A 24034-nucleotide genomic window follows, 5' to 3' on the forward strand; every position below is an offset into this window, starting at 1 on the left:
TGCTTAACTTACTGCAACACCTTTCTCACTAGTCCCTCTGCTTTCTCTGGTAATTTCTTGCAACGTGTTCTCCATATAAGAATAAGAATAATCTTTAAAGGACCTAAGTAAGAGCACATAACTTCTTAGCTTAAAAACCTCCAATGCCTTGATGCTTCATTTTGAATAAAATCCAACAACCTTACTTTGGCCTATAAGATATTATTGTCTGGGGCTTGTATTCCTTTCTCACCTTATTCATATCACTGTATTCATAACCATGAGAACCTCCTTTCAATCTGGAACACATCATAGGCTTTGTACATACTGTTCCTCCTTAACTAGCTCCATTCATGGCTATCTCCTTTTCATCTTGTGGGTTCAGGTTAATGCCACTTCCTTAGTAAGTCCTTCCTGACTCATTCTCTCTAAATAGTGTCCTTTACCTTTCCAATTCCACCACTCTTCTTTATCTCAGCACCCTGTCTGCTTTTATAAATAATCCTTCCCATTTCATAATTACTGGTTTACTTGCTATTTTTCTGTCTTCCTTATGATACTATAAGTTCAGTGAGGGCAGAGACGATATCCATTTCCTTCATTCCTTTACAACCAATACCTAGGACAATCCTGCAGCTAATAACTATTTGTTTGATAAATGTGTACCACAGTTAAAGATGGGTAATGTGATGGAAATGACTGATTCTTATGCAGTCTTGCATTATAGAAAATTTTAGGACTGGAGCATCAAAGCTTTATTCGAGATATTAAGCATTTGTCAAAAAAGATAGAAAGCACTGTTTTTGAGGGACAGTCTAAGGTATATAGTCTATTTTCTAGTCCAGTGCCTCTCAAGTTATTTATGGTGATTTCTCAATCTATGAGACTTTTTATAAAATGCAATTAAAACTGAATTACCAAAAACATGACATAAAAACAAAATATAAGCCAATTTTTTAAAAAGATTTATTTTTGCTTATTTGACAGACCACAAGTAGGCAGAGAGGCAGGCAGAAGGTAGGGGGGAAGGAGGCTCCCTGTTGAGCAGGGAGCCCTACGCAGGGCTCGATCCCAGGACCCCGAGATCATGACCTGAGACGAAGGCAGAGGCTTAACCCACTGAGCCACCCAAGCACCCTGTTTTTATCAACTTTAACAGACTTAACATTATTCTATTAAGTTTTTAGAATTTTAACTAGAAACTAGGGAGATAGGGGATAGGGAGAGGAAGAGAGAGAATCTTAAGCAGGCTCCATGCCCAGTATGGAGCACGAGCCTAGGCTCTATCTCCTGACCCTAATATCATGACCCTGAAATCATGACCTGAGCCAAATCAAGAGTCAGCCACTTAACTGGCTGAGGCACCCAGGTGCCCTTCTACAGAACTTTTTAATTGGTTGTTGTCAATGTCTATGCTAATCTCATTAAAGATCATCAACAAAGTTTGAGACCAAGATTGGTTTGAGAACTGCTTTTGAGTAGTGTTTTTTGAGTAGTGTTTTTGAGTAGTGTTGCTTTACTCCAACTTGAATGAATGACTGAGGTCACTGGGATTGATTTATGTACTGTATCTCAAAGCTCAATCTATTCTCTGTTACAGAAAGAAGAGTTCAAAACTACTAGAAATAAAACAAAACTAAGAAATAAAGTTATAAAATTTATAAAACAGTTGAAGAGCTTAGAAGTAAAATAGAATACTATTAGAAATTAAAGTTCTAAAATTGTAGAAATTAAACAGAAAACTAAGTCTTTGTGGTCATGAATATAAATTTTGGGGTGGGAATTATCTTCCCCAAATACTGGACTGATTTTGAAGGAGATGAGAGTGGGAGAAAAGTCAAATATCCTTGGTATAATCCAACAGGAAACAATTGGTTGTTATTTTTATTACTAGTTGGGTTAATACAACCTTTTTATCAAAGTGCTGGACATATTTTTTTTAAAGATTTTATTTATTTATTTGACAGAGAGAGATCACAAGCAGGCAGAGAGGCAGGCAGAGAGAGAGAGAAGGAAGCAGGCTCCCTGCTGAGCAGAGATCTCGATGCGGGGCTCAATCCCAGGACACTGAGATCATGACCTGAGCCGAAGGCAGCGGCTTAACCCACTGAGCCACCCAGGTGCCCCCAAAGTGCTGGACATATTATTTCTACCACAGCTAGTTTCTCCTAACTTTCCTAACTCATTTTCCTGCCCTAAAATAGTCTGCCTTAATGTTTTTGTCCCTCATCCATTCCCACATCCTTATTCTTCTCATTATCTGTCTCCCCCTACTCCATCACTGGCATAGTGCAATGCTATGACTAGACCTAAGTAAAAAAAGAGGAATAATAGTAGCAAAAGCTAGGATATAGGGAATTTAATTCCCATGTTGAATATTTAGGGAGAGGAGAATGTTCATGGGAGATATGCTATTATTTGCCTTCCTTTGACTTACCACGTTACCAAATTTTCCCCCATGTATTATGCCTTACAGCATTATGAGAAATTAATTACTTATGCCACTTCAGGAATATGTTATTTGCAATTTGAGCACAGGAGTAGACTTTTATAGTAACTTTATAGTATACTTTTATATACTTATACAAATGTATATAGTGTATAGAAAGCAGCAGAAATACTTTTAAATCCTTCAACTAAGGGAAATCCAACATCCTTCATGCTCCAAAGGAATTTTGTCACTTTTCTGAAGATGAAGGAAGAGAGATTTGGCATGTCTATGCTTATATGTGGCTGTTGGTATGTCTACAAGCAGGTGAATACCTTTCAGTGAATTTCTTCACAATATATGGCATACCATTCAATCTCAAAGGCAAGTTCAAATCTGGCCTAATTCAATTCCAGCCCTATTTCAGAGTGAAGATTTAAACTTAATCCATACCTTTTTGAGCCAGATGAGTTCCTAGCAAAATAAATCATCCTTTATTTTGGAAGCAGTCTATAACACTTGTATATCTCTGTCTCCTCATCTAGCCAACACACACTTGAATTTCTAGATTAGATCGGCCTCTCAAGATTCTTTCAGCTGGGAAAGACTTAGTTCAATTGAATTTCTTCTCAGAAATCTGGACCTGAAATTCTAGCAATGGAGTGGCTATAAGCCTGGGTCTCAGGTATGGCGATTGAGTGGTGTTACGTAAAGATGTTTGACATATAATTGTCTAATGCTCTGGAAGACCAAAGTTCCTTTCACGTTTCTTCCTAAACTCAGTTTGTACAGCTTGCAGTGTTAGAGAGATGTCAGATTTGTAGATTAAGAGAAAGTGATTCTAGAAATAGTAAAGAAAGAGGGCCAGTAGGGTTAATTGCTGCTACCTCTGTCTTTTTTTTAAGCTTTGGAATTCCAGTGGGAATTTATTTACATACTCTGTCTTATTGGGTTAAATTATTTTTTAATTCTTAAAAATACACAGAGGATGGGGGATTTTAGGGACAAAATAGGTATCTATTGTTAGTGGATATTAACTTCTCACATGGGGTTAAACTCCTTATAAGAATAAGTGAGGACTTCAACTTGTTGCTCCCCTTTCATACTACTGAAACATGATTTTCTTCTTCTCATATTCTTTTACTGACATATTTAGGTGGTAAAATAAGGAACATATTCTCGCGTTTTAGTCCTACTACTGGTTATTCCAGTTATTCCACTTGCTCTGGTTTCACAATTCAAGAAATATGGAAGTGATGCAGAGATAAGACAATAGTGAGGCCTGATCCAGGGTATAACCGACATCAAATTCCTGAATGATCTAAATACACTCTTCCATTCCTGAAACATTAGTGGCAGCTATTAGTGAAACTAGAAAATGGAAGAAAGTTTATATCTATTCCTCCAACCAGCTTACAAAGTCCAGAGAATTTCATAATATGAGATCATTTAGACACCTTGAAGACCAATTTGGGACTTTTCTTAACTGTTGCACAATTATCAGTCAGATTCTGAGCATCACAACTTGAGAACTGGAAATCTTGGAGAGAGTTTAAAGAGTCACAGTAATTACTAATAACCTTGACAAGTTGTAGAAATGGGCAGATAATTACAGGATGAACTTAATAGACAGAAATATAGAGTAATTTAGAGGAAGAGAAAAATAAAACACTATAAATACTAGAGGGAAGGTTTGGCTTTGTGGGAAAAATGTGGGAATCAGTAAACCACCAGTAAAACACGAGTTAGCCATACGGTACAGTTGTTTTATTATTTTTTATTAATAAAAATTTAAAAAATTGTAGAGTACATGCAAGAATTTTGTGTCTAAGAAAAGGCAGTAATCCCCTAGTCATCTATACAATTATTTAGTAACCACCTATCACATGCTAGACACTCTGAGTGCTGGCATAAAATGGAGAAGACTTAGGATCCCTACCTTCACAGAGCTCGCTGAAGTGTGGTAAATGAGAAAGCTAGTACCTTTAATACTGTCATTAGTTTGTATTCTATAGCCAACTTCAAGTACAGCAAATACTGTGAGTTCCTTGAGGTAGGGATCCTACTTTTACATTTGGGATCCCATTCCATGCCTAGCACGGCACCTTGTAAACAACTGACCTGGATTAAGAGGTAAAATTTAAGCCTCCAAAAAACTAAAATTTGAAAAAGTAAACACTTGTCTGACCATCCAATGTGTCGATCGAAATGCGCAGGTTTTCTTTGGCACGTAATGTTTGTGAATCTATTACATGCAGAACAGTCCTCAACACAATGCTTTGTGTATAAAAGGGATGGTAGGAATGGACTCAAATTGCACACCGTGATAATGCCACGGACATCCTGACCGGACTGACAGCCCATCCTCCGCTGGTCTTCCCCCTTCTTTTCTCTTTTAGCCGAAAGACAAAACGCTTAAGCAGTAGGTACAGGGGTGGGACGCGGACCTAAGACTGGGGAGCACAACCACCAGCTCGCGCGCTCACCGAGCTCGCTAAGGCAGCTTCGCGGGCGCGGCAGACCGGCTCACACCCCCGGCTTTCCGGCGCCCCGAGTCTCCGTGCGGACGAGGCGTCCCCCCAGAGGAAAGACAGGGCGCCGCAGACACCCCTCGGAGTCACCGGCCACCCACCCCGCCTCAGGCTCCGGTTTCTCTTGGGTTCCCATTGATCAGGCTGGTGTACGTTCCAGAGAGGCCAGTGGGGCGCAATTAGAAAACCGGGCGCTCCACGTCCCCGACTGCATCAAGTCACCCACCCACTCGAGCCCCACAGCCCAGGAGGCCAAGCAGGCCGGACGCCGAGGCCTCGCGGTAGCGAGCCTCCATCCGCCCCGCCTCCTCGCCCTCCAGCCGGCCCCGCCCTCGCACTCACCCCTCCCCCGCTCCCGCCTCGCTTCCCCGACAATCTCCTCGCGCTCCCGGCCCGGCACGCGCGCTGCGCCGGGCCGCCGCTGCCGCCGTCGCCGCCGCCGCCGCTGCTGCTGCCCTACTGCCGCCGCCGCCGCGCCGCGGCGGAGCGTTTCTCCGCGGTGCCCGGCTTCCAGCTTCGGACCGGAACCGGAAGTCTGGGGGGCGGGGCCGGCGGAGGCCAGGGGACCGAAAACGCGGCCGAGCCCGGAGCCCGGAGCCGGAGCCAGAGCCTGGACCAGAACTTGGCCGCCGCTAGCACCGCTGCCGCCGCCGCCGCCCGCTGCTCCTTCTCCGCGCCGCAGCTGCCTCGGCCGCCACGGCCGAGAGCTTGGCCGCCAGTGGTCCGCGGACTTTGGGTGTCCGGGTTGAAGGTCGGTCCGGACGTCGGACCCAGCTCGGTTCCCGGACTGTCCGGGCGGCAGCGGACGCCACCGCCGCCGCCGCCTCGTCGCCTCAGCCTGGCGTTTTGTTCGGAGAGACCGGAGAGGCGAGCGGAGCTGACAGTGATTTTGACAGTGATTTAAACGCGCTTTTGTTGTTGTTGGCTTTTCGTTGTTTGGTTTTGTGTGTTGTGCGTGTGTGTGGCGGTTTTTCCCCCGTGGTGCATTTTTTTTTTTTTTATTGTTGTGCTCCCCCCCCCCTTTTTTTTTTCTTTTTCTCAACCCCGTGAACGTTTTTTTGGTCGGGGCTTCCGAATATGTTTTATGACGGTTGATTTTACACCAGGAGGTTTGTCTCCGAGGAAGACCCAGGGAACTGGATATCTAGCGAGAACTTCCTACGGATTCCCCGGCGCCTCGGGAAAATGGGAGCTGCTGCAAAGTTGGCGTTTGCCGTCTTTCTTATCTCTTGTTCTTCAGGTAGGTGCATGGAGCGTGGCGCGGCAGGGCTGCTGCTGCTGCTGCCGCCACCGCCGCCGCCGCTGCTGGCGGCCGCGGTTGTTGTTGGCCGCGGTTGTTGTTGGGTCCGCGAGCTCCAGTGGAGCCCGGGGAGGTTTTCCCCGACCTGGAGCCCCTCGGCTCCGACCCCCCAGGTCTGATTGTGATCTGGACATCTCCATGAATGCTTCTCGTTTTGAGTTAGGTTGGCGAACTGATAAGAGTGACTGCTCTGTTGTGGAAGTGAGAAAGTCATGGTTTGTGGCCATAACATTGGATGACAGCGCTGGTTGGGTTGCAGTTAAGCCACAAATACCACAAGTGACAATCTATGCAAAGGTTTGAGACCCGAAAGGCGTTTTCCAAAATGCCATTTAGTGTGGCATTCTCCAAAATAAGGGTGTTTTATTTTAATGGTCTTTTAATTAGTGCTTCACCAGTGACTATCACGACAGAAATCTGGGCAGTTGTTACTTAATTTTGACCGTGAGAAACAATGCATCATATCAGCAATTTCATCTGGGTCCCCCCTTATGTTTTCTTAAACTTCAGTGTCCAGCAGTGTTAAAAATAGTTATAGTTGTTGTTGTTGGAGTATTAACAATAACCCAGTGCAGAAAAGGTATGCTGCTGTGTTGGTAATGTGCTGGCTTTCAACCACCATTTATGTGCTCTTTTCTGGCATAGATTTTGCTTACCTACGGAATACTTATTTTAAACGCGTTGTATTGAAGCATTGTTTTTGGTTTAGAGCAGCCATTTGAGATTGTTCATACTGTCAAATACGCTATAGTCATAAAATAGGTTTTGGCCCAAGGTTGGAAGAATAATTAGGTCCTTTTTTATTTGAAATTTTGATTTTGTGAGAACGTTCTATGCTTGCAACCAGTGGTTGGAAAACTATCTAGTCTTTTATATTTGAAATTCTGTAAATGAATACAACCTAGCTCAAAGGTGTGCAAATGTACATAACAGGGGAGTTTGTTTGATAGATGAAACAATTTTAAAGTCGCAATGGATCTCTTGGCCATAAAATTCAGTATATTCAGTTACTAGGTTGTGAGAGAGAATTATGGGGGGGGGGGACGAATTGACAGGTTTCATGGCCATGTCTTTATCTCCTTTGCTAGAGGGAAATTAGAGGGTGTTAGTCTTTTCTTTGTGTACCTCTGTGGTGTGTGTGTGTGTGTCCATCTTCCCAACCCCCTCTTTTAATAGAATCTTTTGTAATGTATAGAATTTTGCTGAATGGTTCATTTCCTTGTGGTTAATAAATGGATAAAGTCTAGTCTTATGTCTGTAGTGGTATTGATCAGTTCCGGGTGGGCTAAATGTGTTGTGAAATGGCGATCATTGCCAGAGATTAACCAAAGAATCATGTCTGTTTAAATGGAAGAAGGAACATGCTTAAGGCAGGCTGACAGTTCTTTTTGTGCGCGGTTTGGGGAGGAAGATAAACAATGGTCTCTCTGAAATGAATGAATACCTTGATAACATTAAACCTCTTGCTTTTGTAACATGACTTAACTGTGTAGTTTTTATTTTTCCTGTAGTACTCTCTCTTCTGTGTTTCTGTATGTTCTGGTTGGTGAACTCCTCTTGTTCAAATCCCTTTCTCTGATCTCTTGCCCTTGAGGAGGAGGGGCATCATGGCCACTGACCAAGGAATTGTGGACATTATTCCCTCCCAAACCCACCTGAATCACACTAATTGGTGAAGGGGGTTATTCTTGAGGAGTCTCAAGGTATTACTTCTGAGAAAGCAGGCTGTCGCTACAGATCTTACAGCTTCCTCTGCTTGGTTTAGAAGTAAAAAGAATAGAGCATTAGTTTTTTGTAGGATTATTTTCCGTGGGCCAGGAGGTTAATACCTAAAATTTTGAAATACAGTAGTTTTCTTGCTGTAGAGCATATATATATATATATATAGCACACAGAATTACATAAAACTGGTAATAAATGTTGCTTAGTTTTTTTTCAAATAATTCCTAATTGAACTAAAATATAATTCTATTGAAGATAATTGAAATCATCTTAAAGACTTTAATCCATATTTATGTATGAAGATTTTTAGTACCTAAAATATCTGATTTTTAAAAGGCTTTGTTATGAATTAAATACACTTTAAAAGATTATTATGTTTCTTTTTTTAATTGATTTTTCTATGTAATATGTAAGCGGGCATGCTGGAAGCATGAGGATGACTGTTTTCATGAGAATTTAAAAATTTCTTAAGTTGTCAGTTTTTTGTTTCTGGATATTTGATTTTTTTTTAAGCAAATGAAAAATTGTAGTAAAGAACTGTTGTATTTCAGGTTTTTAGGATGAATGTTTACTGTTTTCTTTAGTATTTTGCAGACTTTGATTTTCAGTTTCCATCCCATGGTATATATACTAGAAGACTGATTTTGCATACTAATCCTGTACGATATGACCAAGTATATAATTTCTTCATGTAATTCCAGAGAAAACATTTTTGAGTTATGCTTTCATCTTCAAATGCCTTCAGATTCCTTCCCTATTTGGACTTTTTCATTCTTCTTATCCTTTCTCAGATTCTGTTTTAAAACACAAATGTACTTAGATTTTTTGTTTGTTTTTAAAGCATTGTGGTTAATTTGTATCTTCACCATTTGTTAAACTGTGGGTTTAATTCTTGCTCTAGTACTTAGGTTTATCCTACCTAGAATGATGAGCTACTGTGGTATTTGAGTTGCACTAAGTTGAGAATTTGTTTGAATTTCTGTGCAGACTGGAGCAGTCTGGTCCATATATTCGATGAAATAAGAAATGGAGATAAAGTAATTTTATGCATTTCCTTTACTTCACTTAGGCAATAGAGAGTGTGTGTGTGTGTGTGCGTGTGCACACACGCACGCCTATGTATGTTTCTGTGAGCAAGTATATGTGCAGTTGGAGGGAGAATTGGCAGTATAGTGAATCTTCTGAGACTCCACTGAACTTTGGCTAACAAGTGTTAGATATTAAATGCTTTCTTTTCTGCAGGCAGAACTGCTTAAATGTAGTCTGTGATCAAATTCAAATACAGTATATTAGAACATCAAAACCAGAAGAGAAACAAAACAAACTCCCTCCCCTACCAATTCTTGTTGATTTTTTTTCTACTTGTAAGCCAGTATTTCTCAAGTTTGGGTGTCTTTTGCTCTCTGCCCCTACACCTCTCCTAGGAGGCATTTGAAGACATATTTGGTTGTCACAACTGTGGGGTACTATATGCTACTAGCATCTAGTGGGTAAAGGGCAGGAATGCTGCTAATTATCCCATAATGCACAGGACAGCCTTACACAATGAAGAGTTACGTGGCTCAAAATGTCAATAACATTGAGGTTGAGAAGCCTTACTCTAAACTCTTCATTTTTAAAAGTATTATTATATTAATAAAAGGGTCCTGCTTTCCATTCCCACAATCATCCAAATTTTATAAGGATATGCTGTTGATCTTGAGGTGATTTTGTATTGAAAGCTTTCATCTTTTCATTGTCTTTTAGAATTAGAATGATTATATTAGAAAAACGGACTATTGGTGTACATGTTATTTCATCTTATGATATTTTAATAAAAATAATTTGCTAAGTTTTGAATAAACTCTCCAGACCCATTGCTTTGCTGTGATGGAAAGCCCATGAAGACTGTATATTCCTGAATAGGATGAATAATTGCTTGAAGTATCAGATTTAGTTATATTTGCTTTTGATCCAGTAGTTTCTTTGCTGTGATAATTATCTTTAAGGATATTTCCTTTTATCCTTATTAAAATCACTGTTTGAACTGTGTGGTGGCAGCTGGGTTGTGTGTGTGAGAGAGAGAGGGAGAGAGAGACTAACATGGTACAGAAAAGTTTTGTAAGTTTCATATGGAAGAAATATGTTCACTATTACATGTGCCTGAAAGATCTCAAAGTATAAATTCAGGGTGTGATTCTTTTTTTTTTTTTTTAAGGCTTTTTTTTTTTTTCTTCTGTTCTTTAATTTGAAGAAAGTTTTAAAGTGGTTTCTTAATTACATAGTTTTCTGGAGAATCATTGGTTGGGTTTTGGTTATCATTAGACTCATTTAGGTTATACTAATTAATATTCTATGATCTATCGTAGACCCTTGTCCTTCTTAAGGTTAAAAATTGACCATAATTAATAAATGCTTACTTTGTTTTGAACTCTGGTTTTAAGGAAGTGAACCTAGCCAGGATAAGAATTAAAGTGAAAAAGTGTAAGTAGCATTACACCATTGAAAAGAAAAATTCTGAAATCACTCCCACAAAAAGTATGCAAATAAGCTTCATACTATCTTTGTAACACACCTCCCCATACATATATATCTTTGGTACTACTGACATCTTCACCTTTTGGGTTCACTGTTTCATGAGAAGTAAAGCACAACTAAACCAAATGAGATTTTAATAATCTCTAAATGTTCCTTTATATTCTAAAATTATTTTCTTGCTTTTTTACTTTTTAAGTAGTATGCTCTTATTTCTCATCTTTGGTGTCTCAAAAGCCTGTGGTTTGTATTTGTCTTTTCATGCTGTCTTATGTGGCTATGTGTCCTGCATAGTTTCTCTTAGATAGTAATTTAGGTAAGCTTAGCAATATTTGATATTAGGGTCAGTAGTACTCTTTCACTTTTTATTCTGTTATTCTGTAACTCATACTTTCTTCCATTTCTTTTCCTCTTTATGCCTGCTTTGTTTATATTCTTTTTTTTCCTTCTGTACTTCCCTGTTCTGTAGGCTGCTTTGCTTGTGGAACCCACTTGTTGCTTAGCATCAGGTGTGGCTCAAGAGGGCTCACATATGATTTAAATGAAAACAGACTCAATTGAGAATGTTTGAGAATTGACCAGATAGTCTTTTCTACTGTTCTTTCATTTGTTGGTTTTCTGAGATATCACACACACACTTGGGAGTAGTGTTACTCTTTTGGAATCCAGTGGTTTCAACTGTAGATTGCTCTTATAACCTTTTTTTGAAGGGGAGAGGGGCAGAGGGAGACAGGCGCAACACAGGGCTTGATCTCCTTGACAGGAAGTCAAGAGTCCATCACTTAACCCACTGAGCCACCCTGGTGCCCTACTCTTACTCCTTTTTAAAATATTTGGTTTTCTTTAACTCTTTGCTACTTTCAAAAAGTCTGCCTTTTGTTGTTGTTCATTCCTCATCTCTGTTTAAGCCAAAATTTGACCAGACCAGAGAATATATTTATTGCCACAGCTGGGACCACAGACTTCCTCTGTGGTAGATTTAATTCTGTTAGGTTATAATGCTCATGTCTAGACAGAACATTGATTTCAAATTGACTATTGAACATGAAAGTTCCAGTAATAGTGTATATAGGAAGGAGAAGAAGTCAAGAAGGTAAAGAAACTACTGTAGATAGCAATTGACTTTCTGTCATTCTCCAACTGGATTTCTGTTAGTCACTTTCATATATCTAAATATGATCTAAATATGATATATCTAAATGCATCTAGTATCACGTTTTGTTTAATGAAGGGTCTAAAAGAAATGTATTGTCTTTGAGGTTGGATTTTTAAAAACTATTAGAATGGTGGGCTTAAAGGAAAAAATTTGGAGGTTCTTTTGGATACTGGACAAGAATGTGATCACAGTGGTCAGTAGACTCTGGTTCTGGTGTCAGCACTGCCACTGTCCAGCTCATCTATCATTTTTCTTACCTGAATTATTGTAGTACTTTTCTAGTTAAGACTGGGTTCCTATCATTGCGTCCTCTCCCTTTCTGTCCACATATAACTTCCAGTTGACCTCATTAAAAAATAAATCTAAATATGTCACTCCTGCTTTAAACATTTCCCTGTAAGTCATCTTTAGCCTAAAATCTAGTCTTAGAATTGCTTGTACTTAGAATGGTGCTTTGTCATTTGGTTCCTGCTTGTGTTCTTTAAACTCTTGGTATAGTGGCTTGGAGGATGGGCTCTGGAGTTAGACTTCCTATGTTTACATCCTGGCTTCTCAGTTTAACCTTGGGCAAATCACTTTACCTTTTGTGATTCAGTTTTATCATCTGCAAAGTGGGGGTATTAATAGTGACTACCTCAGAGAGTGGTTTGAAGATTAAATATCACATAAATACTAGGTATTCTGTTGTCTCTCCTCCTTAGCATAAGTCCTATATTCCAGCTATACAAACTTGACTCGCAGTTTTTTGAATGCGTCATCCTTTATTGTATATCAGTATGGTACCTTTGTATAGGTTAGTTCTTCCTCCTTTACCTGGCTAACTCCTTGTTTTTAAGACCAAGACTAAAACTCCTTGTTTTTTAAGACTAAAACTCCTTATTTTAAGACTAAGAAGTATCACCTGTTTAGAAACAATTTTTATGCCACCCAACCCATATTTAGTTGCTTCCTATTCTAAATGACCTTTATTCCAGTAATTATTGCAAACGTTTATTTATCTCTATACATGTTAGACTGTGAGCTCTTTGAAGACATCTTCTCTTTATCTACAGACCCAGTCCTAGAACCTGGCACATAATAGGTGCTGAAGAAATGTTTAGTTAATGAATGAACTGAATTTTTTTCATTTCTGGGCCTGGGTTTTCCATTTATGTATTAAAGCAGTAAACTTGAATTAGATTGTTTCTGAACTTTTTTCCTTTTCTAAAAGCTTTATGATTCTATAATCTTAAGGTTAGAGTTTAATAGTAATATTTTATTAAGAGAAAATGATTTTGCTGGTTGTTTTTGGGTACCTTAAGTTCTGTTCACTTTTTTAACATGCTGTGTTTCTGATCCTTAGATAAAATCTTTTAATATAATTTGAATCACACAGTTTAGAAGGCATTTTAGAGATCTTCAGGTTCTGTGTCTTTCAGCTTTTTTGACCATAACCCACAGAAAGAAATACACATTGCTTCATAATGCAGTTCCCATTTACATAAATATGTATATATATCAGAAGTAGAAGTTTTGAGAACTAGCTCTTACTGTGTGTAAGGCTTTTATTTTTATATTCTGTTTCACTAATTTTTTTATTGTAATCCATTAATTAATTCAATGATCAACTAATGGATTCTAAATTCCTAAGAAATAGTGACCTAGTTCAGCAATCCCTTATTCTATCGAATTCTCTGAGAAGGAAACTGCGTAGTAAACATGTGCATTGAAAAGTATGTGTACCGAAAAACGTGCTCATTATTTAATCTACAATAGAGAATGTGTACTTAGGTACAGAATATAGGGAAAACTGGTCCTAAGAGAGAACATGGACCTGCTCTGGCTGAGCTCTTATTTCTTATGGATTCTCTGCATAAATTAAGGATACACAAAGTTTCCAAAACAAAATTAGATTGTAATTTTGAAGAGTTAACATTTTTCTTCATTCAGGGAAGGCTTGCTGGAGGACATAGATCTTAATAATGGGGGAAAAATGTCTTGGCAGGGTTGAGAGGGATGTTTATCTTAATATGAAGGAAAAGGCACAAAATAGAATCCAGGAGCACAGAGAGCATTTGCCAGTAAACTTGACCATGGATAGAAGACAAGATGAAGGAATTTTGACTAAATCTGAGGAAGAGATTTATGTGATGAGAAGATGTTTATAATTGCTTGAAGAAGTAAAACGATCTCATTTGAGTGGGTAAATCAGAGGAAAAGTAATTAAAACTAAGAGAGATGCAGATCTTGATGGAGGTCCCCAAAATATCATATATTATGTGTATATGTATACACATACATATATATGGAATATAGGATAGAAGAGCAGTTTGAAGATTAAAGTAGGATGGTAGTGCTACTAAGTAAAATTGGTAAAGAAATATCAAACCAGAAGAAAATAGGGAGCATTTTCATAACTAAAGAAATTCTACAGACAGGTATAGATTTAGATTATAAGCATGAATGAAAATACAGACATAGATTTGGAAAAATAGAATACATAGAAAAGATGAGCACATGTAGTGTTCTTTTATGGGGGCAGAGACACTATGATGGTATGTCTTTATTGTAAAGAACTCTGAGCACTCATGGTTCAGTATGTTGTTTGTATTTAAATAATGGTCAGATTATAGTAATCACAGTTATTGTTCATACTGGCCATTCAGATTACATTCTTTGAAATCTGCATAAGTCATTTTCCGTAGATTTAGAAACTTTTTTGATTTGGTATTCATTATTTGTTTCTGAATCCTAACCTTTTCAATACCGTTCTTTTACTTTCTTCTTTGGTTGACTATTTTCTTAGTAGCTATAGTCACATTGGGAATCATTTTATTCTCTAATTTGTGGAAGAAAATAAATGTAAAGCAATAAGATAATTATTAGAAGTTCCCATTAGGGAGTGGTTGTTTTTTAAACCATTTAAAAAACGAACCATCTTTACATATTGTAATAAAAGTAAGCCTATCTATATATAAAACTTTGAGGGAGGAGTTTTCCTACCTAGGATTAGCAACTTTATAATATATATTTTATAGAAATGAAACCTTTATTGGGAAATTCTTGGTCTTCACGTCGTTATCATTATATGTGATCTTCACATCTATATGATTATACATGATAAATCAAATTTTTTCCAAAGCACTATTTTAAGAGAAGTGGGTATGGGTGAATTATGAAATTTTGGCCAGTTTCTAAAGCTCTTAGATTAATTTTTTAAATTTGTGAACAAAGATGTATTTAATGAAATAATATGCCCTATAACACAGTAGCTGGTTCATAGTAGATATTACATACACCCATATTCATTTGTCTTCATTCGTATCTTAAAGTCCCATTATTAAGAATATTGTGTGTAAAACATTTAAAAATATAGATTCAGTTTTTGGGAGGTATTTTTAAGTTTGCTGGTAAATTACTTATCCATTAATATGAAATAATATTCTGACTAACTGATTTAGCCAAAGAATATATCAATACAGAGTGCCAAAAAGGAGTCAGGAAATATCTAGAACATTCAGATAAGATTTTTTTTTTTAAACAGAGTTCTTTAAGGTCTCATTGTTGTAGAATGCATTAAAGGAAACCTCAAAGTAAATTTTCTTTTCTATTTATTGGAATTGAAAATATTTTCATAATTTCACTTAAAACTTAAGTGTTTTAAAATTTTTCATGTAGAAGTAAAGTCTTGAAAGATTCTCAAGTCTGTTTTTGGGTAACAGCTACAAGCTTCAAAAACATAATCGTTCAAGTTTTGAGATCAGTATTTTGAATGTGATATAATAGTATCTTGAACTAAAACTTAAAAGAGTCTCATTCAGATACCTATTTTGTTACTCACTCTTCTTTCACCTTGGCAATCACTCAGACCTCACTTTACTCATCCTTAAATTAAAGAGAGTGAATTAAGTATTCATTTATTAACAAATGTTGAACTACATGCTAGACATTGCTAAGTGCTTGGGATGCAGCAGTGAACAAGACAGATATGATTATGCGCATATGGAGCTTACAGTCTTAAAGTCAGTAGCCAAATAAATAAAATAATTACAGATTGCCATATGAATTCTGACAGAAGCAAACAGGGTACTCATAGGATAGCTATTTGCCTCACATCCATACCACAAATCTCTAGTTACTTAGCTTATCTACCTATTTATTCTCTGCACTTTCCACTATGGGAGTATAAACTTTTAGAGGGGTGTGTCACTTTTATCATAATACCCTCCGGGGATAGCACAGTTTCTGGCATAAAGTAGAAGCCTGCTTGCCTGCCTGAAGAAGTGAACCCAGGCTCAGGACTAGAGAGAGAGACAGGGACCTGATCATGCAGGGCTTTGATCTAATGTAGGACGGAGTTAGAATAAAATCCAAAGGGCAAAGAGTTTTGAGGAGGAGCTAGATCTGGGTTATATGTTGAGATCACTTGGGAGCTCTCTGGAGAATATATTGGAGGTATGTAGAAGCGAAGAGGTGAGAGTGGGAGGCCGTTTTATCAATCTAACCTAAACTGTACAGATTCTCTAAGATCCTATCTACCTCTGAACATTGTATTCTCAAACTTGCCTGTACTTAACCAGTCTTCTTCTTAGATTTTCTTAGTCATCCCATATTTGTCCTACTTATTATTTCTTAAAAATAAATGGATAGGCTTATTGTGCATCTGAAAAATTTGAATACATCATCTCAAAAAAAAAAAAGCTAAAAAAAAAGAGGTAATAAAACACAGAGTTTGTTGAATTTTTCTGGAAAGTTCCTATATTTAGATTTTGTGCATTTGCTAATTTATATTCTTATTTACTAAGCATTCCTGTTTCTCTGTGAAACTTTAACTTTACACCTTTTCAATATGCTTATTTTTTCACAAGATCATCTTTTTATTTTAAACATGTAATATATTCTATTGTTGGTGTTGTTGAAAATTCAGAAGTAGAAACAACATATTTTATCTTAATTCTTAGGAATTTGATACTTTACAGGTTATCAAGGTCTTAAAGTCTGAAAGGATAAGTAGTTAATACTGTGGGTTCTTATTTTTACTCTGGGCTATGGCCTCTAACTCTAAGTAGTCAGCTTGAATATTTTTATCTGTGAAAGATTTCAAGTCTGTACTGTTGGTAGGAGGGGGAGGTGGTGCTTGGCACAGGGAAATCAACTCTATATTGGCAGAAGTTCAGCAGCATCATCTCTGACTAGGAAAAACTGTATTATTACATAGAGATAAAGCCAGAAGAGACATTAAACTTTACTGAATTTAAAAATATAATGGTGGCTGACTCTTTTCATTTGGTTTCTCTCATTATGGAAGCAGGTAAAGCTAACTGTCTTTGGTAAGCCACCTTCTATAAAGAAGTGTAGTTTCACTCTGTAAATATTATAGGCCATTTTATTTATTATTACCTTAAGTAAAGTAGTTCTAGAAAAATAACAGGTTGGCTAGATTTTTGTGTTCGTTGGTCCTGGAGTTTCATACTGCATTTTTTTGTGAATAGAATTTGCTAATTGTTTTTATTTAAGCTAAGACTTGGAATTTCTTGTGCAGGTACACTTTAAAATAATATGGGGAGAAATGAAAAGTCAAAGTTAAAAGAGAATGATAAATAATGAATAAGGGCCATTGTGAGATAACTTAAACAAGATGAACAGGGTAATAGTAAAGTTACCTGATTAGTAGGCATTCAGAAGTAGAATAAAACACCTTTCTTTGTGACTGGGAAAATGATTAAATAGCTACTGATCATCCTTTTATTCTGCATAAATGTTAAATAACAAATCTTACCAGCTGACCTTTTTTTATTCTCTTATTTATTTCTTTAGAGGTACATAAACCTTGTTTGGGTGTTGAATCAGGAAAGTCACTGCTAATTGTTTGTTGAAATGTAAATAGAGATTGTCTACTAGCTGAGAGAGCTAGAAATAATAGAAATGATTAAATTAGGCTCTAACTGCTGAGAGGGCCTAACAGTGTCAGGTACTGTTTTTTCTAGTAACTGCCTTTATCAGAGTGATTTTTATGAGAATAAGCTACTCAAGCTGATCCTCACTTCAGAAAGATGGGATAAAATTAAAAGATTAGGAAAAGAGAAGTGTTGGTTATACTTCTTTCTTTTTGAATCAGTGAAGGGTGGTTTTGATCTTTTATCTGCAGATCTTACCTTTTGCAATATTGTAGCCAGAGCATGGCCCCACTCCAAGAATTGTAATCCTAGTTAGCAACATATATTTAGCAGCTTTGATTAAACAGTATTTTTAAATTAATATCTAGTCTTGTTTCTGTGATAGAGAAAGATAACAGCTCACCAAGCCAAAGAGTAGAAGAAATCAGAAGAGCCTAGTCTGTTACAGATTATAGAATTTTCTACCTTTGGAATCTATTGTTGGCGAGTAAGGGCTAGTTGATAGCAATAAAAGTTAATCTTGTTGGTACAAATGTAGCTGTTATAAGTGAATAGTATTAATTAAGAAGGTCCTTCATCTCAAATTCAGTGAAAGTAATTAATTATGCAGTTCTTGGACTGGTATAGTAGAAAAGAGCAGACATTCTTTAGGGAGAAAACTTGGGTGTTGGGCCTTTTTTTTACCATGGTGTGATAAACCATTTGAACTTGGAAAAATTCCATAACCTTGATTTCTTCATCTGTAAAATGGAGTTCATAATACCTACCTGACAAAAGTAAGGTGAGGATCAAAGGCGACATACATAACCACAAGCACATTCACATATACACTTGAAACTTTGTAAACATTGAGTTATTATTCCACATATTTGTAATTGGGGCTTCTGGGTGGCTCATTTATTAAGCATCTGCTTTCAATTCAGGTCATGATCCCAGGGTTCTGGAATCCAGCCCTGCATCAGGCTCCCTGCTCCACGGGAAGCCTCCTTCTCCCTCTCTCACTCCCTCTGCTTGTGTTCCCTCTCTCACTTTGTCAAATAAATAAATAAAATCTTACCCCAAAACCCCAAATATTTGTAATTAATGCAGTGATTTTTTTCAAGGAGAGCAATAGAGTGCTAGGTTCAAGTGAACTATAATAACAGTTCTCATTCAGCCTTTGTGATTCTTCATCAGTAGACATTTATTTTTACATTGTGAATAAAGGGGTTAATTCTATAAACAACTGAATATATGGTAAAGTATTAGAGGAATGTCTGAAGCTTACAGTGACCTTAAAGGCATTGCTTGATATAGCCCTTCTCCAGGTTCATCTTTTGCCTTAGTGGTTCCTACAATAAACCAAGTGCTTTTTTTTTTTTTTTTTTTTTTTTAAAGATTTTATTTATTGGGCGCCTGGGTGGCTCAGTGGGTTAAGCCGCTGCCTTCGGCTCAGGTCTTTTTTTTTAAAAGATTTTATTTATTTATTTGACAGAGAGAGATCACAAATAGGCAGAGAGGCAGGCAGAAAGAGAGGAGGAAACAGGCTCCCTGCTGAGCAGAGAGCCCGATGCCCATAAGGGCTGAATCCCAGGACCCTTTTTATTCCTAGGAGCTTTTGTTTTCACTTGCCTTCAGTGAATACTTAGGAGTAGGGGACCGTATCTGACTTACTGTAGTTTCCCCAGCGTCTGACACATAAAAGGTGCTTAACCAATATTTGTGAATGAATATTGAATCAAATACTAAGGAGTTCACAGACTTTTTGTAAAGGGCCAGATAGTAAGTATTTTAGGCAATCTCTTTTGCAACTATCAGCTCTGCCAGTTTTAACACAAAAGCATTATAGACAGTACATAAATGAATCATTCTGACTGTGTTCTAATAAAACTTTATAGATAATGGAATTTGAATTTTATGTAATTTTCATGTGTCATAAAATATTCTTTTGACTTTTTTTCAACAACTTAAAAATGTAAAAATTGTTGTTCAGGGATTGTACAAAATAGGCTCCCGGCTGGATCTGATCCATGGGCAGTAGTTTAGCAACCTCTAACATAAGACACGGTATAAATAGCACCCCTTCTCCCAACATAGAAGTATTTTATGTTTTAAAAACTTTGTTGGGAACCTAGGAGGAATTTTCTTATAGGATCATTGTCACATATTTTGGGTAAGTTCTCTCCCAGACTAATCTACAAGCCTTTTTTACCTCCAGTGTCTTTTATTCCAGCAGTACAACTTTGCCCCTCAGCAGTCACACTGTTTCTGAGAGAAAATGGATATAGTATTCTTTATTGGGCCAGAAGAAAGACAGGCTTTCTCCTCAGCACCTATCAGAATTTCCTTCTTCCAGGATCTCTCTTTTTCTACCTGGAAAGTGTCTGGCTTCCTGGGTCTCCAGTCAGGTGGTATGATGACGAGGCTAAAAAGACATTTGTGTATGTGATTAGGGAGGAGGGCGTGGAGGGAAAAGGGTCACATGGGGACCAGAGAGAAGAAAGAAAATAGAAAATATTAGAGTGATCATACATAGTAAGGGTAGTATTTTGTGAGATAGTATCGTGTGTGTGATTATATGTATATATGTACTGGATCACAATGAAAAATGTGTTTCTTACAGTGGTTTGTGGTCAGAAAGTTTGAAAGCCTGTATTGATCCTGAGATCTCCCCTGTACCAACCCCTATTATATAAGAGAACCAAAAGAAAAATTGAAAGGAAGTCTTTACTGCTGGGTATAGTGTGTGTTTTGGGTTGCTTTATTGAGGTAGTTATCTGTTTTGTAGATGAGAAGATGGGGTCTTAAACTAATGAGCGTCACAAATGAGAACAGACACTTAACTTTTTAGAATATGCACTTCTTCCATTATACTGTATTGTTTTTACTGTAGGGAATGAAGCTATGTATGACTTCCATTGTGTTTCAGAGGACAAAAAAAAAAAAATCTTAATAGGTGGCAACTCACCAGGTTTCTTGAGACAAAGCATTAGCTTAAGTATTAGGACAGGGCCACTGGAAGAAAATGATTAGGAGCTCTGTGTGAAGAACTATATGATGTATAAGAAAGGAGGAGTCTGTATCATTTTGCCTTAATTTTTTCTTCTTCCCTATGTGTACTGCTAGCCCTGCTCCTTCATACCTCACCAGCAGTGTGGGCTTTTAATTCACACCAGCAACAACAAGGGCTTGAGGATGAGGTTTAGTGAGGAGGAGTAATATAATCTTGTCTTTAGTTGAAAGGAGAATAAGGAGGGAAACCCAAGTAGCAGGGCCACCTGGCCATCTGAATGGGTTGGCTATTCCCAGGTGGCGATTTAGAAGTGGGTATAGGTAAAACAGGGGCCGCTGTTAATCTAGTTACAAGCAGAAGTCTTGGCATTGGAGACTAGTAGCTTTGATATGCTAATTGAGAATAGTTCTTTTCTAGTTATTAAGGAGAAGCTACTCTTAAGCAATACTCAGTCCAGATTTAGTTACCCATTTTAAGTACTTAAAAATTATATTAAATGTCTAAGTCATTTCTCTCTTATATACTTTGTTAGCAAGTATGGTGAAAACTAGTTTATGCTAATTTTGATCTCTAACTTGATTTGGAATTGTCTTGGGAAGAAAAAGATTGATCGGAAGGCTATTATTGTTCTTAGAAAATTAAGGAAACCTAGCAGGCAGGTAGATACCTGGTTAATTGAATGGATAGGTGACAAACCCTATAAAATATGCTAATCTTTCTCAAGCTGGTTTGGAGGTCTTGATTTTACAGTGGGAATTACTAATTTATATAGAGTAAGTTTCAACAGGTAATATCTGAAGACTTGGACTTAATATTTTTATCCTTCTTGGTTACCCCTGTGGTACTCCTTACCATATTCTGTATTAGAATTGCATGTTAATGTGCCCATCTATATCAGTTGACTGTGAGTTCTTTTAGATTCTTTCAGTGTAGTGCTTGGTGTTCAGTGTAGGTTAAGAGCACTGGAGCCAGAGCGCCTGGTTTTGTATTTTGGCTCCATTATTTTCTAGCTGTGTGATCAAGTTATTTTTCCCATCTGGAAAATGGAGATAATGATAGTACTCTTTTATACAGTTGTTATAAAGTGTAGATGAGTTAATATACATTAAGTGCTTTGAATGATATCTGGCATGTAGTAAGCATTGTAAATAACTCAGAAACAATAGTTGAAAGATAAGACTGGTAGAAAATATTTGCAGTGTTTGATAATATCTGATGAAGGACTATTGTCCAAAATAAAGAACTCAATAAGAAGAAAACAAAGAACCAAATTTAGAAATGGAACAAAGACCTTAACAGACACCTGACCAAAGAAGATGTACAGATGGTAAAAAAGCATATGAAATGATGCTTTTACATCATAAGTCATCAGGCAAATACAAATTAAAACAGACAATACTACATACCTATTAAAAAGGTCAAAGTCTGGAATACTGACACCACCAAATTCTGGGAAGGATGTAGAGCAAAATGAGCTCTCATTTATTGGGAATGCAGAATGGCACAGCTGCTTTGAAAGATACTTTGGTCGTTTCTTATATGCTCTTACCATAGGCTTCAGCAGTGATGCTGTTTGGTATTTACCCAAAGGAATTGAAAACTAAAGTCCAAACAAAAACCTGTACATGGATGTTTACAGCTTTATCCATAATTGCCAAAATTTGGAAGAACCAAGATGTCCTTTAGTAGGTGAATGGATAAATAAACCGTGGTACATCTGGACAGTGGAATATTATTTAATACTAAAAAGAAATTATCCTTGAAGTCATGAAAAGACACAGAAGAAGCTTAAATACATGTTATAAAGTGAAAGAGGCCCATCTAGAAAGGCTACATACTATATGATTCCAACTACATGACATTTGGAAAAGGCAAAATTATGGAGACTAAGTAAAAAGATCAGTGGTTACCTGGGGTGGAAAGGATGAATAGGCAAAGCACAGAGGATTTGGGGGATGGTGAAAATACTCTTCTATGATACTGTAATGATGGATGTGTGTCATTATACATTTGTCCAAACCCATAGAATATGCAACACCAAGAGTAAAACCCTAAGGTAAACTACGGGCTTTGGGTGATTCAAATACGTGTCAAGGTTCATCCTTGCTAACAAATAAGCATTCTAGTGATGTTGATAAGGCAGGAAGCTATGCATGTGTGGGGTCAAGGGGTATATGAGAAATCTCTGTACTTTCATTTTGTTGTGAACTTAAAACTGCTATAAAATTAAGTCTCAAAAAGTTGCAGCTGCTGCTGCTTACTGTTTTCTGTCTAGCACAGTGTCTAGCTTGAACAATTTATTGAACATGAACAAGTACAGTTGTAGTAATTATAAAATTGAGGGAATTCTGATATATTTGGTGAGAAACTACTTTTGCAGATGGCCATCCTGTTCAGGATACAGTAGTGTTTGTTTTATTTATAATAGTTATATATTTATTGGACTCTGGTTAAATGTAGAATATCATTTGGTTTATCAGGGAAGAGTATTAACATTTTCAATTATGTAATTTGGTGGTATTTTATGTACAGGCCTGGGGGGATCTTTTCAGAAAACTATAAAATAGAATGGAGTAGTATGTCATTCAGTAGTATATTCCCAAAGGGTAGTACCTCAAAATCTTTCGAAAATGAGATGAAAACAAAAGGAAAGTGAGTGTGGTTGGGGAAATAAATGAAATTTCCAAAAGTGTATCTTACTTGATTTTTTTCAGTATTTGAGTATCAACATTTCTTGGAAGATAACTTCCATTTATATGTGTTTTCTAATTTTCTAAGTGATTTCATGTATGTTCCTATTTAATCCTATCTGAACCTGTTTGAGATACCTTTCATATTTTGTTTTGTTTTTTAGTTTAAGTCAGACCCTGTAATAACAGAAGTTGCTTGAATTCACTAATCAGTGGAGCTAGTACATAAAGCCTCATTTTAAGTTCAGTGTTCTTTTGTAAAAGTAAAGAATGTTTGATAATTTTTTTCTCATCATCCTCTGCCGTTTCCCATCCTTTGTGGGGGGGAATCTTTATAGTCATTTATAGAAGTAGTTGTTTTGTAAATAATCCTTGTACTACACTTTTGAGAAATCCATGGTTGGTGGGAAAGTGGGGAGCTGGAAGTAGGGATACAGCAGTAAAAAACACCAAAGTGAGCTCTAATTCTAGGGCAGAAGTTGTTTTGCTCTTTGCTTGATAGCTTGCTTGATGGCAGCCACAAATCCACATATGTTAATTGTTGCTGTGGGTAAATCCTGCCTTTGATTGCTGCAGATGTTCTTTTCTCAATCACTTTTACTTTTGATTGAGAATGGTTAAAAATTTTTTCCTAATGGGTTACTAATAGGTGAGTCCCATTACACATGTGCCAGAATTTTACATTATTAAATTCTTTGGTCAAATTGGAACAAGTTATGTCACAGCTCAGTCATTATGCAGAACGATAATATTATTAACGACTAACATTTGTTAAAGCTGCCATTTTTAATAGCCACCACTTATTATGTGCCCTGGGCTAAGTGCTTTTAAGTTTCAGTGATGATG

The 24034-nt window shown here is 37.2% G+C and overlaps 1 protein-coding gene across 2 annotated transcripts in view; it reads left to right on the forward strand.

The window, feature by feature from the left end:
• The first annotated feature begins 5549 nt into the window (after positions 1 to 5549).
• The window catches only part of ACVR2A (activin A receptor type 2A), an 84663-nt gene continuing 66178 nt past the window's right edge, over positions 5550 to 24034 (forward strand). Inside the window, exons 1-2 of one of the 2 annotated variants that reach the window (XM_045066545.1) lie at positions 5550 to 5689; positions 6045 to 6178. In XM_045066545.1, the coding sequence (XP_044922480.1) occupies positions 6124 to 6178 (55 nt within the window). In that variant the 5' untranslated portion in view covers positions 5550 to 5689; positions 6045 to 6123. Of the gene's footprint in view, positions 5690 to 5905; positions 6179 to 24034 lie in introns of those variants that run through there. The other variant, XM_013059051.2, reaches the window with a different exon arrangement.

This window comes from Mustela putorius, unplaced genomic scaffold (genome assembly GCF_011764305.1).
Source record: "Mustela putorius furo isolate JIRA1106 unplaced genomic scaffold, ASM1176430v1.1 tig00003867_pilon_pilon_pilon, whole genome shotgun sequence".
Classification (NCBI taxonomy): domain Eukaryota; kingdom Metazoa; phylum Chordata; class Mammalia; order Carnivora; family Mustelidae; genus Mustela; species Mustela putorius.